Raw genomic sequence first — 17,485 nt, forward strand, 5'->3', positions numbered from 1 at the left:
ACCACTAGATGGCAGCAGATCACTAACGACCGTTCACATGTAAACCCGTCTATTGCTTATCACAGTTTAATACAATTTTAGCAGTCAGTGGTGTCCCTAGTGAGTCTAATGTTTTTTTGTTTTTGTTTTTTTTTAATTCCAACAACACAGTCTCCTTTCCTAATTCCTATCCTCTTCATCACCCAGTTCCCTCACCTAAGATGGCCGCATCAGCTTCTCTTATCCTACTATCCATACGCACACCGAACGATGACGTCACAGTACGTCACTCCACCCGCACCGGACAGCATCTTCCTCTGTGTTTACTTCCGCATTCCGCGGGCCTGGCTGCTGAGAGCTCGCGCTCAGGTAACTGGGTCTATTTATAGCTCCTCATTACACAGCCTCGCTGCTAACAGCATGCTTAACCCCACCCAATCTGTGCAATGGCTGGGCTGGCCACTGTCCATTAGCTTTTGCTGCTCTGCATTCACTTTTATTTTTTGTATGGGCAATTTATCCTAGCATTGCGCCATGTCATTAGTGTGATAAGTGGTTTACTGTATTAGAATTGTCCTTGAAGTGGCCCAGCATGCCCTGGTGCATTCTCTGCTGCAAAGGAGCAACTCTTTCTTCCCAATGGAGTTGCAGTACAAGCACTTGCACATTTGGTGGACTACAAGGGTATATTATCATTTAGGCCTCTTGCACACTGCAAGCGATTCAGATTCAGATTCCGCTTTTTAATCAGTTTTTACATCCGATTCAGATTTTGATTTGCAGTTTGCTCCCTGCACACTGCAAATCGGAATCTGAATCTAAAGTAAAAACTGATTAAAAAGCGGAATCTGAATCGGAATCGCGTGCAGTGTGCAAGAGGCCTTAGGGCTTGTTTCCACTGTTGCGACGCGATTTCGCCCGCATTCCGACGCTTGTAAAAACGCATGCGGATGTGTTTCCACATGCGTTTTTACCCGCGATTTCGCCTGCGATTTCGCATGGCAGGGTGCCATGCGAAATTAACCATGACACTGCCAGGGCTAAATAAAATTGAAAAAGGTGCGAAATCGCACGCGAAATCGCGGGTAAAAACGCATGTAACAAACGCATGCGTTTTTACTATTAAATACATTAGCGGCGATTCGCACGGATTCCCGACGCAGGCGAAATCGTTGGCTCTTTTGTGCGTTTTTTTCACGCTGAAAAAAACGCACCTCAACAACGCTACAGTGGAAACAGGCCCATCCACTTGTATTACATGTGCGGATCTGCATGCGTTGGACGCATGCAGATTCGCGATAGTGGAAACGAGCCCTTAGTATTTATGTAGTGCCGCCATCTTCTGCAGCGCTGTGCAGAGTATATAGTCAAGTCACTAACTGTACCTCTGAGGAGCTCATAGTCATATACATAGTCCTAGTCCAATGTCTATGCATGTATGGTGTAGCGTATGTATTAAAGTCTAGGGCCAATGTAACGGGAAGCCAATTAACTTAACTGCATGTTTTGGGGATATGGGAGGAAACTGGAGTGCCTGGAGGAAACCCACACAGACATGGGAGAACATACAAACTTTTCACAGATGTTGATCTGATTGGGATACGAACCGGGAACCCAGTGTTGCAAGGTGAACACTGGATCTAACCACTACGCTACCGTGCTGCCCTTAAGCCGGGTCTACACGGAGCGATCCGGCGGCTCGATTAGCCGACGGATCGACTCTGCCGCATCCCCGCCGCGTCCCCGATCGTCCGTTGAATTCGATCTCCCCCCCCCCCCTCGTCCGTTGGATTCGATCCCCCCCCTCGTCGCTTATCGGGGAATCGGCCGCGGCGAGATCGGACCTGTCGGATCTTATTGAAAAGACACATCGTGCCGTGTACACCTGGCTTTAGGGCGGCGTAGCCAGACTAAACAAATTGCAGGTACAGTATCCAGGGCTCCTTAAAAATTGCAGCTGTCATTGACAGAGGCAGCCACTCGCTTCCTGTGAGTGGCTCAAATACCTCTGTGGGTGGGACTTGCAGCAGCAACACAGCCCACACTTGTCTGCACTACAAGTGAAATTAGCCTGTACTGCGCTCCAAACGCTACCAGGAGTGCCATCGCTAACATGGGAAAAGATACCCAGGAGTGCTTACAATCTCATGGGAGGACTGTGATGATACTTTTATCAGTGATTGTAAAGTGAAAGTGGTAACGCAGCATCCTCTTTTGTTTACATTCACATTTTTCCTCATTTTCCCCAGGCTGCTTATTTGTACAGTACTGTATATCCAGCGCCTGGGCCATACTCCTTGTCTTACAAATGTTATCAGGCATCAACTCACCTGCAACCAGCCTGATTTGAGCAGCAGACCATGGGTTTCACACTGACATATGGCGCAGGCTCCGTCCACTGTTTACTATATCCAGAGTCAGCGTCACATAGGGGCAAAAAACATGTTTACTATAACATCATTTTTATTATATCCGGGCTTACTATACCTGGCGTTGCTCCCAAAGACTTGTAATGGAGATTGGCCCGGGACCTGGAGAGGTAGTTTACTATACTTTAGTATAGTACTCCCCAGCATTGCCATTATCCTTCTGTATATAATGTCCCCCACCCCAGTAATGCCATTTCTTCCCCAGTATAGCCATGTCCCCCTGTGTCCCCCAGCATTGCCATTATCCTCCAGTATGTAATGTTCCCCACCCCAGTAATGCTGTTTCTTTCCCAGTATAGCCATATCCACACTACAGTATTGCTCCCATCCCCCCACTTCCATGCAGAGTAGTAAAAAGCAGGTTTTACATTGCTTTATAGCTAGCTGTCACAGTGTGCTCCAGTCCTCTGCTCCCATTAGCCTCAGTCTCTGTCTCTCCTCATATCCTCATCCATCTACCCCTACCTATACACAAACAATTCACAGCACTTGAGCTCCTTAGGAGTAAGGCCTGGTGCACACCAAAAACCGCTAGCAGATCCGCAAAATGCTAGCAGATTTTGAAACGCTTTTTCTTCTTTTTCTGCAGCGTTTCAGCTAGCATTTTGCGGTTTTGTGTAGCGGTTTTGGTGTAGTAGATTTCATATATTGTTACAGTAAAGCTGTTACTAAACAGCTTCTGTAACAAAAAAACGCCGGCAAAACCGCTCTGAACAGGCGTTTTTTCAGAGCGGTTTGTGTTTTTCCTATACTTAACATTGAGGCATCCGCAATCCAAAAAATGCCTCACCCCGGGAGTATGCGTTTCAGCAAAACGCCTCCCGCTCTGGTGTGAACCACCCCATTGAGATACATTGACCAAGCGTATCCGCAGCCGCAAGCGGCTGCAGAAACGCTGAAAAAGCCTCTCGGTGTGCACCAGCCCTTAATCACTACACAGGGAGTCCCCTATACAGGGTTAAAATTACACCAGGAATCACCTATAAAGGAAAAAGCATTCTAATAAAAATACTCATAAAAGGAGGCTTGCAGATCAATACTGGCCATCAATGTGATCTAAATGTTTATAGTCCAAGCACAGTCCCAGCGTCTGAGCAATACAGTTAGTATACAGGTGGGCTTCTGTTAAAGAATGAGCTGTTTCTTCAAATGATATAATTTTAACATCAGATTAGCGCTTCCTACAGTTTCCTGTCAATCCGCTACACCTCCACCGATATCACCCTGTGAGATCATCACTCACCAACAGTAGAGGGCCTGGATTACATAGGCCTCAGACGCTTTGGGGGCATTAATGGGCTCCCCTCGCCCGCGAACCTCCTTATCCTCCTTCACACCAGCAGCTCTTCAATAGTGATAGTGGACCATTGCTTTACATAGTTTACCTCATTGCGCAGCTTGATAAAAATAAAAGTGCTTTATTAAGCTATTGCACTCGCGTTTAGGAGAAGTATCACAAAAGCATTCAGAAAAGTATGTGGAGTACATGAACCCCCCGTGCGACCTCCCGGGCTGGCCGCCGCTCTGTTGTTAAACGGGTCACGAGCCGGCTCATCCACCGCTAATCCTCCCTCTCCACGCGTGCCTTCACTTCCCTATGTGGCTCCTCCCAATCGATTTTGTCACCAGCATGACTCATTCAGGGGATGGAGCCACCATGCGGATTGTGCCTAAATAAACTGTCCGAACACTCCTCCCCCCTGGGTGTAGCTATCGCGGCGTCATGCACTCCACGTCTCACCTCCATTATGCGCTCCATATCTTGGAAGTTCGCACTTCCATATATTGGCCATACATGAATACAATTTATTAATATAATCAAAATTACACTAAAATACAAATTATAACCATATAATTAAAATCAGTACAAGCTGCTTATAAAAACATCCAATAAATGTATCTAATTTCTGATGTTGAAATTAGATAAATGTTGAAATTACATCTACCACTACCAGCACTGCTGTAACATCACAGGAATGGTAACGGTGGGAGTTGGATGTGAGGAGAGGAGGCCAGCTGGAGAGGAGGCAGAGGGAGGACAGGACTGCAGCATGCCGTGAGTATAGTGCACAGGTAGCTATAAACCAAATTTTCATGCTCTCCTGCAATACTCTGCATGGCGCTACCACCCACAAGTGACAGCAATGGGGAATACTATGCGGGAGAGATGAATTGGGCGCCTGCTTTGGCAGGTATTTAATAGACCGCAATGTTAAATTACTGTCTCATGGCACCGAGGGCAGTGATTTGGGTGCTTAAGGCTGGTTTTACACCAGGACGTTGCGTTTTAGGGGACGTTATGGTCGCATAATGTGCCCCTAACGCAACGCCTGGTGCTCTCTAATGTGGACGTCAGAGTGAGCCGCGTTGTGCAGCTCACTCTGGCGTCCGTGATGCGCACTCTTGGACGCATGCGGCATCACGTGGTCCCGCCCGGCCAATCGCCGCACAGAGTGGCCGCTCCAGGAAGTAAACACTGCATGTCATTGAGTGCAGTGAATATTAATTAGCCATGTGCTTGGCCGCTCTCCGCTCCTCCCCAACATTACAGCGCATGTGCAAGCAGTCTAACGCGGCTCTGCCGCTTATAAAGTACTGCATGCAGTACGTTCTGTTATGGCGCAGCGTTACTGAGTAATGCAACGTAGGCACTGTGAACAGCCCATTGATTTTTCATTGCTGTGCGGTGGGCTGCGTTACAGGCTGCTCTAACGTGCGCCTGTAACGTCCCACTGTGAAACCAGCCTAAAGAACAACTGAAGTGAAAAGAATATTGAGGCTACTATATTTTTTTCCTTTTTAGGCAATACCAGTTGCCTGGCAGCCCTGCTGATGTATTTGGCCTCAGTAATGTCTAAATCACACACCAGAAAGAAGCAGGCAGCTAGTCTTATCGTATTTGTCAAAACTGCTACATGCTTGTTCAGGGTCTGTGGCTAAAAGTATTCGAGGCAGAGGATCAGCAGGATAGCCGGGCAACTGGTGTCTAAAAGGAAATAAATATGGCAGCCTCTATACACCTCTCACTTCTGTTACTCTTTAACCTCCTTAGCATTCAGTTTTCCCAGGATTTCTGTGCAAAAAGTGATCTAATTCATTTTCATAACCTTTTTTTTCCTGTAACTTGTCAAAATGTGTCAAGCAAGGGTCTAGTATACAGTGCAGGAGAGTGTTGACGTGTATGCACGGCAATACTGTCCACAGCATGTTTTGTATTGATGTGTATAACCATCAATACCGCCAGGGAGGTTAATACTAGCCAGTCGGAAATCACTTCTGACCACACTTTTATTCAGTGCCAGCCAATCAACTGCTAATAGGCTAATATTGTATTTACCAAGTAGCCGATAACACTTACAATACATAACGGAGGGGAGGGGGGGGGGAGGATCCTATATCAATAGTTTCACCACTGTACAACCTAGAATATCCTCCCCTTATTATCTATCAAAAGGTAGCAGCATCCTCTATGGATCACATGACCACATCACTGAGGATGGATGAGGACCAGAGTCACATGACCGAGAGGATATTCAACCTCACCCTGGAGATAATCTGTCTGCTGACCGGAGAGGTGAGGAGGATTCTGGGGGTCACATGACATCACGCTCACTGGATGGGAGCATGGAGATTAGGCAAGTCGAGTTCACTCAGATCCATAGGATGGGTCTACGGTAATAGAGGTGCGTGAACAGGTAGGAGACATGAGGAGAAGAACCCTGCCCGAAGGCTTACAATCTAGAGGAAGATGTGAGGACATGAAAGGTAGGGGATCAGAGTTCAGCTGCGGGTTTAGAGCACTTGTTAGGGGGGTAGGCCAGAGTAAAAAGGTGAGTTTTGAGGGCCTTCTTTAAGATGTGGAAGGAGGGGGAAACCCTAATAAGGGGTGGTAGGGAGTTCCATATTGTGTTAGAGCAACTCTTGAGAATTCCTGGAGGCGTGCATGGTATTGGGTGATGCGAGGGGCAGTCAGGCAAAGCTCATTGGAGGAGCTGAGTGAGCGGCTAGGTGTGTACTTCCGGGTAAGATCAGTAATGTATGTTGGACAGGTTTTGTGGCCAAATTTGTAGGCCAGACACAGTATCTTGAATCTTATTCTGAACTGGATAGGAAGCCAATGGAGGGATTCACAGAGGGGAGCTGCTGAGGTGGAGCGATGGGAGGAGTGGATAATTCTGTCTGCCTGCCTGGAGAGGTGAGGAGGATTCTGGGAAGTCACATAACATTATTTTTGGAACTTATTTACAGAGTTTTCCTCTAGTGAAGTCTGGTGATTATGTGAGGATCACTGTGCCCCCACCTCACCCCCTGATATCTGTGAGACACAACAAGCTGAATATTCTAGAAGTTATCAAGAAGATGAAGGAGCTACTGACAGGAGAGGTGAGCGGTGCTGGGAATTATGGGACATCATTCAGTAACAGCAAGGGGTGTGTCTAGGTGGTGACTGTATCATTGTATGTGACAGGTTCACATAAGGTGTCAGGACGTCACCATCTATTTCTCCATGGAGGAGTGGCAGTACATAGAAGGACACAAGGACCTCTACAAGGACACCATGATGGAGAATCAGCCACCCCTCACATCACCGGGTAAGAGGAGACCTTCCTTGTGAAGGAGAGAGCAGTATGGAGGGTCCATCTAGACATCCCCCCCCCCATTATCCTGACACACAAACTGACTCAATACATTGTTTCCATGTGTGTGTTTCCTACAGATGGATCCAATAACCGAAACCCACCAGAGAGATGTACAGGTCCTCTTTATTCCCAGGATTGTCCACAGGAAGACCTCACCATCCCCCACCATTATCAGGTAGGGGGGACTGGGGGTCCCAGAGACAATTGTGTAATGTAATATTGTTTGTAGCATCTTTAAAGAGGCACTGTAATGATATATATACAATGTTGTGCAAAAGTTTATTTATTTCAATAATTCAATGTAAACGCTGAAACTAATGTTTGCAATAGACTCATTACATGCACAGTGAGATATTTCAAGCCTTTATTTGTTATCGTTTTGATGATTATGGCTTACAGCTCATGAGAACCCAAAAATCTCAGACCATTAGAATATTGAGAAAATGCTCAAAGTGTCAGACTCTAATCAGCTAATAATCCAAACTAATCCAAAACACCTGCAGAGGGTTCCTATTTCCTATATTAGTTTCACCTTTTAAAGCAGACCTGAACTCAGAACTTCCTCTCTGCTCTTAAAGATATGCAACAGCATCATAACCTTTAAAGAAAAACATTTCTTTGTTACAGCTGATACACATTCTGAAAATAGTTTGGCAATCCTGATTAGACACAAATGAGGAATTATGGGAAATTAGGGAAATTTTGAATTAGACAAGCTAAACTCTCTAAATACATACAGCGCTGCATAATATGTTGGCGCTTTATAAATACAGTAAATAAATAAGAGTTCAGGTCCACTTTAAGTTGAATTACTGAAATAAATGGACTTTTGCACAGCATTCTAATTTTTGAGTATCACCTGTATAGTAGAATGTAGCAGATTATGCAGGATACCCACATTTTTTACTTTTTATTATGCTGGTTTTAGCATTAGAATCACTTCATATATGTATATATTGCGGTAATATTCAGGTGTTAAAAGAATCAATCAAACAGCGTAATTTTTAATAAACACAGATTATTTATGCTTGATTAAAGTTTAACAGTCACCCTTACATATTAAAGCAGTTCCAAAGAGTACATAATAGTTCTTTACAATCCCCCGTTATCTGGATCCTGAGTTATAGTACAAACTACCTGCTCTTCTCAGAACTCATATGGCATTGCTAACTAAGCTAATAGTGTGCTTACACTGACCCCAACCATGCCAGTAATGTTACCAGATACTAGACAGCCCCATTCATTGTCCAATATTGTTATACTTACAGTCTCCTAAATTACAGTATATTGGTGTGTAACCCCTCCTCCCTGTGATATTTAGCCTAGGATGATGAAGACAATTAAAGAGGAAGAAGAAGATACATATGTGAGGAGTGATCAGCAGCCTATGGAGGAGGGTGACATGATGAGGACAAGTAAAGAGGAAGAAGATACATATGTGAGGAGTGATCAGCAGTCTATGGTGAACGGCGAAATGATGAGGACAAGTAAAGCGGAAGAAGAAGAGACATATGTGAGGAGTGATCAGTGGTCTATGGAGGAGGGTGACATGATGAGGACAAATAAAGAAGAAGAAGAGACATATGTGAGGAGTGATCAGCAGTCTATGGAGGAGGGTGACATGATGAGGACAATTGAAGAGGAAGAAGAGGAGATGTATATGAGGAATGATCAGCAGTCTATGGAGGAGGGTGACATAATAAGGACAAGTAAAGAGAAAGAAGAGACATATGTGAGGAGTGATCAGCAGTCTATGGAGGAGGGTGACATGATGAGGACAATAAAAGAGGAAGAAGAGACATATGTGAGGAGTGATCAGCAGTCTATGGAGGAGGGTGACATGATGAGGACAAGTAAAGAGAAAGAAGAGACATATGTGAGGAGTGATCAGCAGTCTATGGAGGAGGTTGTCATGATGAGGACAAGTAAAGAGGAAGAGGAGACATATGTGAGGAGTGAGCAGCAGTCTCTGGAGGAGGGTGACATGATGAGGACTAGTAAAGAGGAGGACACTGTTACAGAATGCAGAACAGGTGAGTAATCAGCAGTAAATGTAGAATAATGTGTATCTGTATTGCTGGTATGACTGTCACTGCTCACAGACTGGCCATATTAGGGGTTATGATAGACACTATTATTCCTGATTGTACAGTATTTGGTGACAGCTTAGTAACAATAACCGCACAGAAGACATGGTGGATGGATTTGGATTAGTCTGTTCTGTTCTGTGGAGAGGGGAGGAGGTGGATGAATGAGAAGCAAGTAGGGGCACATTTGTTTATAACTCCGGCACTCCAGATCTTCACAGCAAACTTGAGGTGGTTTAAAAAAAAGTTACTTACCTAAGGAGATGGAAGCCTCTATATCCTTCAGAGACTGCCCACATCCTCCACAAGCTCCCAGGTGCTGCCTCGGACCCAGCCCTGTTTTTAGGGGCGGGCAGCCCCGGCTACTGCCCGGGGCACAGTGAGGGGGGGCAGCACGCTGGGACTCAGGCACGGGTGTTTGGGATCCCAACTCCTCCCTTCCTTACCTCGGATCTCCCTCAGTGCTCCCCCCTTCATTGCTGAAGTGTGTGAGCAGCGGGATGAGGTAAGTGAATATAACTGGATACCTATGCTGGGGGCCTAAATACCGCATCGCAAATAATGTTCTGAAGCCGGGAAGGGGGGGGGGGGGATGCACAATGTTTACATCCTCAGCCTGGGAGCAATTTAGCCTAGAAACCGCCCTGCCCGGACCCTGTGATAGTTTGCGGCTGCGCTCCTCTTTGTGCAGAGTGCGGCTACATTATGTGAATATGGCCGTGGTTACGCAGTAGCACGGAGCCACTTATGGATAAGTAGCTTCAGCTTTTTATAAAGGACTCCCGAGGTGAAAACAAAACACAATCTTAACTTACCTGGGGCTTCTCCCAGCCGCTAGATGTCTTCTGATTACCTCGCCACAGCTCCGGTGCTTCACGCTGTCCTGCTGGCCGCATATGAAGCTCGCTGACCCATCGGCAGGTCGGCGCTTCTGCGCATGCGCAGGTACACACCCACGTCATCAGGCAGGGCTGTGGAGTCGGTCCAAAAATCCACCGACTCCGACTCCTCAGTTTAGGATTCCACCGACTCCGACTCCACGACTCCGACTCCTCTAATTTGCATATTACAATTTTGTTGATTAAAAGTATGTAACATGAAATTCGTCTCTTAACTGCCAACGCTTAGGAATTTTACAAGACAACTGAAGTGAGAAGGATATGTAGACTACTATATTTATTCCCTTTGGACTAAAACTAGTCCTTGGTAAGAGTACTTGTAAAAGGTACAAACCGGAACAAAGAACATCTATCAGGCCCTAGGCAATGTAAGTGTGGGTACATGTAAGAATGATGTGCAGGTACTCTGCAGGGGAATGAGGAGATTGTAAACAGACAACACCTCTGTGTTCAATGTGCACAGCATTCTCAGTGGATTCCCTGCAGCTCTGTGGGGAGTGCATATGTAGAGTATAGTACTACTGTGTAACAAAGTAAACCTGAGACAGATGAAATTAAAGTTTTATACATACCTGGGGCTTCCTCCAGCCGCCTTCAGGATAATCAGTCCCTCGTTGTCCTCCTCCACCACCTGGATCTTCTGCTAGGAGTCCAGGTACTTGAGCCAGTCAGGCGTAGTGCGCATGCACACACTCCGCCGCCAGGAGCATACTACACCTGTGCAGCACTATTGCGCAGGTGCAGAATGTTCCTGGCTGTGGGAGCGGCATGCGGCTGGACAGCGCTGACTGGCTAAATTTCCAGGACTCATAGCAGAAGATTCGGGTGGTGGAGGACAGTGAGGGACTGATTAGCCTGAAGGGGGCTGGAGGAAGCCCCAGGTATGTATAAAACTTTACTTTTCATCCGTCTCAGTTACCCTTTAATTTGTAGTCACCAAACCAAATTTTAATAACATATCAAATTATTTGATTTCATCAGCAAAGGGAGTGCATACATTTGCATAAATCAGCATCAATGCGGAATTATTTCCATCTCATTGACCATCTCTATTAGTGACATGGCTACACATCAGGCTTTATTCTTACAGCATAGATGTTATTTAGTATATATAAGAGATTCCTGTGTACACATCATATATACAGTCACAATCAGATATGTATATCTGACCTTAAAAATACGGGGACTGCTTTATTGAAGCAGCACAAGTAACTAATTTTGATTGGTTTATTTCATTTTTGTGGACAAAGCACAGCTATTACTGTATATATACTGTATATATACATTATTTTTAATGACTATTATCTGAGAAATAGAACATTTTATCATATTTTCTATTTTAATTACAGTTACAAATTCATTAGGAGTCGGAGTCGGTGCATTTTTTCCCGACTCCGACTCCAGGCACCCAAAATTGCACGACTCCGACTCCACGACTCCGACTCCGACTCCACAGCCCTGTCATCAGGTGCGTACTGTGCCTGCTCAGACTAACTGTACAGGTGCAGTATGCACAGGATGACGTGGGCGCTTGCGGCTGGCTGCTCATGCATGTACAGAAGCAGCTTTACACGCGGCCAGTGGGACAGGGGGAAGCACCAGAGCTGTGGCGAGGGACACAGAAGACATCCAGCGGCTGGGAGAAGCCCCAGGTAAGTAAAGACTACTTTTTTTCTTTTTCACCAGTCCTTTAACAACAGTATAGTAAGTAATCGTACTAGCCTAGAAATCCCACATAAAATGAAAGAGGAACGAACCCACAATTGGTTTCCCTCCCACTCGTCTGCCCCACCCCACCACCGCCACTATCAGTTTTCCGACCACCTTCCCAATAACACATTATCGTTTCTAGATGGTCTTATATGGCCATACCCTCTAATTGCCCAGCTATTTTACATGTAAGGCACCATGTTGTATCCTCAAAAGGTTTCCTCAGATGTATAATCTGTTCCCCGGAATGTGTATGTTCACTAAATTTCCTCACAAGTCTTAAAGAACTTTCTAACTCGTTAAAGTGGAGCTGAACTCTTGCACAGGACTGAAAGAAAACATAAAGAAATGCACCCTGTGTGTATTTAGAGAGTTTAGCCTTTCTAATTCCCCCTCGTCTGTGAATAATCACAAGTTGTAATTTGATCTCTCAGCTGTGTCAGCTCATGAATCTCCTCTGCAATAGCAGAGCAGCTAATTTTTAAACACAGGATATGTCTGCTTTCATGAAAGCAGGAAGGAGACACATTGCATATTTATTGCAGGATTTGTATCAGCTGTAACAAAGAAATGTTTTTCTTTAAAGGTTATGATGCTGTTGATTGTCTTTTAAAGCAGAGAGGAAGTTATTAGTTCTGGTTTAATCTTTATGACGTTCTAAATGTAATCTCTCCATCTGGGGAATATAGTTCAAAAGGTCAATCGACAAAGAAAGCGAAGGGAAGTCAGAAGATATCCAATGTTTCATCACAGCCTGTTGGGTCGCCGGAAGAAGAAAATGCTCAAACTTGGTGATAGAAGGGGGGATTACTATACTTACTATAAGTCCTCTAGTAGGCCAGGGCTGTGAAAAAGACAGAGTAGCGTGTCTACTGGAGGTTGAATGCCTGTGATTTGTTTAAAGGAAATCTCTAAAGTAATTGAAAAAAGACAGTTGAACTTACTTGGGGCTTCTACCGGCCCCCTGCAGCCGCCCTGTACCCGCGCGTTACTGAGCGATGTTCCGGTCCCCCGCAGCACCCCACTTTCGGTTCGTGCGATTCAGCCAGTCGATGGTCACTGCACCAGCATGTCACTGGCCACGCGCGTCCTCGATAGCGCTCTTTTCGCCGAGAGCGTCCTGCACATGCGCAGTAGAGATTTTCTCCTACTCTGCAGGATGCTCCCAGTGGCAGGAGTGCGCAGGAGCAGTGGCCACCGGCTGGCTTAGTCGCTCGTACCGAAAGCGGGGAGCTGCGGGGGACCGGAGGATCGCTTGGTGACGGCGCGGGAACAGGGCGGCTGCAGGGGCCGGTAGAACCCCCAGGTAAGATAAACTGGCATTTTAAAATAATGGCATTAAAATAATGGCATTTAAAGAGAACTTTAAATGGGTTTTAAAAATCCTAATTGCACACAGAGGCCGGTCTTGCATATAATACCCAGCCTCTGTTGCTATATCGTTCTCCCCCAGACCCCCCCCCCCCCCGTGCTCTGCTTGCCTCCATAAATCAAACCGCCGTGCTAGCGACATGCAGCGCGTCGATAGCCAGTTGTTTACATGGCCAGTGTCACCTTTCACCGCTCCCCCGCCTCCTCCATATCGCCGATCCCCGCCTGTGTCCCTTCTCTCCAATCAGCGGAGAGGGAATGGACACAGGCGGGGATCGGTGACATAGAGGAGGAGGGGAGGGGCAGAGAGTGACAGTGGCCATGTAACAGCCGGCTATCGACACGCTGCGTGTTGCTAGCATGGCGGTTTGATTTATGGGGGCCAGCAGAGCGCAGGGGGGGGGAGGGTCTGGGGGAGAACGATATAGTAACAGAGGCTGGGCATTATATGCAGACGCAGACCCAGCCTGTGTGTGCAATTAGGATTTTTAAAACCCTCCTCAGGTTCTCTTTAAGACAAATGGTATTAAACTTTCAATTTGTTTATGCGTTCATGTTTTGACTTTCCCTGGCTGGGGAATTGTATCTGCTCTTGCTGGCTGCAAGACCTTGTAACTAAAGTACATATAAACAATCTTGTGAATGACACAGTTTACACTGAAATTTTGCATATCCCCCTCAAACTTGAAACAAAACTTAAAACAGCTCTTCCTCCATGAACAAACCGCAAGAATTGTGACAGACATGCCAATAACTTTGAGATCGTGCAAATGATATGCTGCTTATATGCAAAGCTATGCAACTGCTGCATTTGGTCCATTTCCAATCTGCATAAACTTTGCATCAACTTAAAATTATCAGCAGCTCACTGACCACCTCTAATGATAATTGTTCCTCCCCTCAGAATTCTCTAACAGGAAGTGATGATGTTTCTCTATTTGCAGGGCGGAGTCCCGGCATCAGGAACCTCTCAGAGACTCGTCTCTCTGTATCCACAGACTGTACAACGGATGATGATGCCACTGGACAAGAGTCTTCTGCAGATATCCTGGTTACCCCAAATATTCCCTCAGACTCCCCTCACCTGTCTAACCCTGAGGGGCCTCATACCAAGCACAGCTCTCCCCCTTCTGGAGGGTCTTATTCCTGTTCCACATGTGGAAAATGTTTTGTTTGTAAATCATCTCTTGTCAGACATGAAAAAATTCACAAAACTAAGAAGCCCTATTCGTGTGCTGAGTGCGGGAAATGTTTTAGTAAAAAATCACTTCTTGTCGTGCATGAGAGATTTCACACTGGTGTGAAACCCTATTCATGTGCTGAGTGTGGGAAATGTTATAAGCATAAATCACATCTTGTCGCACATGAGCGATGTCACACTGGTGAATATGCCTTTTCATGTGCAGAGTGTGGGAAATGGTTTGCATTTAAATCACAGCTTGTCTCACATGAGAGATCTCACACTGGTGAGAATCCCTATTCATGTGCTGAGTGTGGGAAAGGTTTTAGGCAAAAATCATATCTTGTCTCACATGAGGTATCTCACAATGGTGAGCAGCGCTTTTCATGTGCTGAGTGTGGGAAATGTTATAAGCGTAAGTCAAATCTTGTTGCACATGAGCGATGTCACACTGGTGAAAATACCTTTTCATGTTCAGAGTGTGGGAAATGGTTTGCATATAAATCACAGCTTGTCTCACATGAGAGATCTCACACTGGTGAGAATCCCTATTCATGTACTGAGTGTGGGAAAGGTTTTAGGCAAAAATCACTTCTTGTCGCACATGAGAGATTTCACACTGGTGTGAAGCCCTATTCATGTGCTGAGTGTGGGAAATGTTATAAGCATAAATCACATCTCGTCGCACATGAGCGATGTCACACTGGTGAAAATACCTTTTCATGTGCAGAGTGTGGGAAGTGGTTTGCATTTAAATCACAGCTTGTCTCACATGAGAGATCTCACACTGGTGAGAATTCCTATTCATGTACTGAGTGTGGGAAAGGTTTTAAGAAAAAATCATATCTTGTTGCACATAAAAGATCTCACACAGGTGCAAAACCCCTTTCATGTGCTGAGTGTGGGAAATGTTGTAAGATTATATCACATCTTGTAGCACATGAGCGATGTCACACTGGTAAGAATCCCTTTTCATGTGCAGAGTGTGGGAAATGTTTTGTGTATAAATCACAGCTTGCCAGACATGAGAGATCTCACACTGGTGAGAAGCCCTATTCATGTGTTGAGTGTGGGAAGCATTTTTTAGAGAAAGGGAAGCTTGTCAAACATGAGAGATCTCACACTTGTGAGAATACCTAGTCATGTACTGAGTGTGGGAAATGTTTTGTGTATAAATCACTGCTTGTCAGATGTGAGTGTGGGAAATGTCTTGGCCAGAAGTGTTCTTTCCCAATGCTTCTATTATTGCAAAGTGCACATGGAAGCGTTTTTACACAGAATCCTGAATATTTTTTTCATGGTAGTCAGTGCATTGGCGTGTAAACTGTTAAAGTCCCTGAACTGAGGGGACATGATGAGATAAACATGGGTACATATAGTACTAAGCCTAGTTAGAACTTGCCTGTGATCACTTTTTATTTTTCATATTGTAATTTTTTTAATTGTAAGTGAAAATAAGAATGTGATTCCCCAGGGAAATCCTGCATAGCACAGTTATTTACCTACTGTGAGCTGGAGATGTGGGAATATTACACTTCCATCCAGGGCTGTGCAATCTGAGCTATTTTCGGGTACCTGGAGTCGGGAAAAAAATGCTCCTAATAAATATAAACTGTAATAAAAAGATGAAATTTGATAAAATATTATATTTCTCATATAACAATCATTATAAATAACTGATATATACAGTAATAGCAGTGCTTAGTCCACAAAAATGAAATAAAGTAATGCAGTCACCGTATTTTTAAAGTCAGATATACATTTCTGATTATGATTGTATATCTGATGTGTACACAAGAATATTTTATATATTTTATCTCTGCTGTAAGAATAAAGCCTGATGTATAGTTGTGTTATTAGTACGGATGGTCAGCGAGATGCAAATAATTCCGTGTTGATGCTGGTTTATGCAAATGTATGCACTCTCTTTGCTTATGAAATCAATTCATTTGATATGTTGTTAAAATTGAGTTTTTTAGTGACTATGAATTAAGTTACACAGTACATATGCACTCCCCACAGAGCTGTAGTGAATCCACTGAGAATGTTGTGCACATTGAATGCAGAGATGTTGGCTATCACCCATAAACTTGGTTCAGATTGTGCATTAAGAATGTGTAATAGAGGAAGAATCCCCTCATTCTCCTGCAGAATACCTGCACATCACTCTTATCTCTACCCACAGTCACATTGCCTAGGGCCTGATCCATGTTCAGATTGTGCATGAAGAATGTGTAATAGAGGAAGAATCCCCTCATTCCCCTGCAGAGTACCTGCACATCACTCTTATCTCTACCCACAGTCACATTGCCTAGGGCCTGATGTTCTTTGTTCCTGTCTGTACCTTCTACTAGTACTCTTACCAAGCACTAGCTTTGATTTCTATTGAATAGCTACTCTACAACAATATCCTAAGTTTAGTTAGAATGCATCTCTGGTGTACATTAAAAAAAAAAAAAAGAGGTAAACTAATGCTTAAAAGTTAGAATGTCCCAACGCATTGTCTGTTTAATAAGATTCACCGGAACCCCTTATCAGCTGGGTTCTAATGTGTAGATCTGCCCTCTTGCAGAAAATGGCCCTGATATAAAAAGGTAGGACATTTCTTACTCCCCAAGGGTCACCCTCCTTATAGGAAATGTCAGGCAAAATAACCCTCCCCCCCTCCCGCTCTACTTACCTGGGGCTTCCTCCAGCCCCTTGCAGCCGTCATGCCCCACGCCGCAGCTCCTCTCTCAGCTGCCGGCCTGGGGTCCCCAGCAGTGCAGAGGTTGTCCTCTACTGCGCCTGTGCAGTACACTCTGGGAATGATTCCTCTGGATAATGTGCTGAATATCAGCTGTATATTGTTCCCACAGTGTGACGTGTTCTGTTCCTCTGCATGTAATGTAAGATGTACTATTAACTGCATCATTCACATTTACTGTAATAAATAAAGTGTATTATTGTAATTGAGACAATTCTAAGCTCAGTGTTTGTTTCCAGAGCTCTCTGTAAAATTGCACATCTGTAGTCTGTCACTGGTGATGGTCAAGGACATGCAGAATGCAGCAAACGTTTTATGCAAAGTGTTTCAGCTTGAAAATAGACCAATTAAATACGGCTAAAGTGGGATATGATTGGTCTATTTTTAATGTACATAATCCTGCAGCTATTTGGACAGACACAGGCTTGCTCCCCATCCCAACAG

The 17,485-nt window shown here is 44.9% G+C and overlaps 1 protein-coding gene across 1 annotated transcript; it reads left to right on the forward strand.

Moving 5' to 3' along the window:
- Positions 1-249: 249 nt before the first annotated feature.
- LOC137537114 (zinc finger protein 432-like) lies at positions 250-17,227 on the forward strand. Its single transcript, XM_068259249.1, has 7 exons — positions 250-348; positions 5,863-5,982; positions 6,657-6,791; positions 6,877-7,000; positions 7,126-7,223; positions 8,370-9,081; positions 14,060-17,227. The coding sequence occupies exons 1-7, from the start codon at positions 250-252 to the stop codon at positions 15,433-15,435; spliced, it is 2,664 nt and encodes an 887-aa protein (XP_068115350.1). The 3' UTR covers positions 15,436-17,227.
- Positions 17,228-17,485: the final 258 nt, after the last annotated feature.

This window comes from Hyperolius riggenbachi, chromosome 10 (assembly GCF_040937935.1).
Source record: "Hyperolius riggenbachi isolate aHypRig1 chromosome 10, aHypRig1.pri, whole genome shotgun sequence".
Classification (NCBI taxonomy): domain Eukaryota; kingdom Metazoa; phylum Chordata; class Amphibia; order Anura; family Hyperoliidae; genus Hyperolius; species Hyperolius riggenbachi.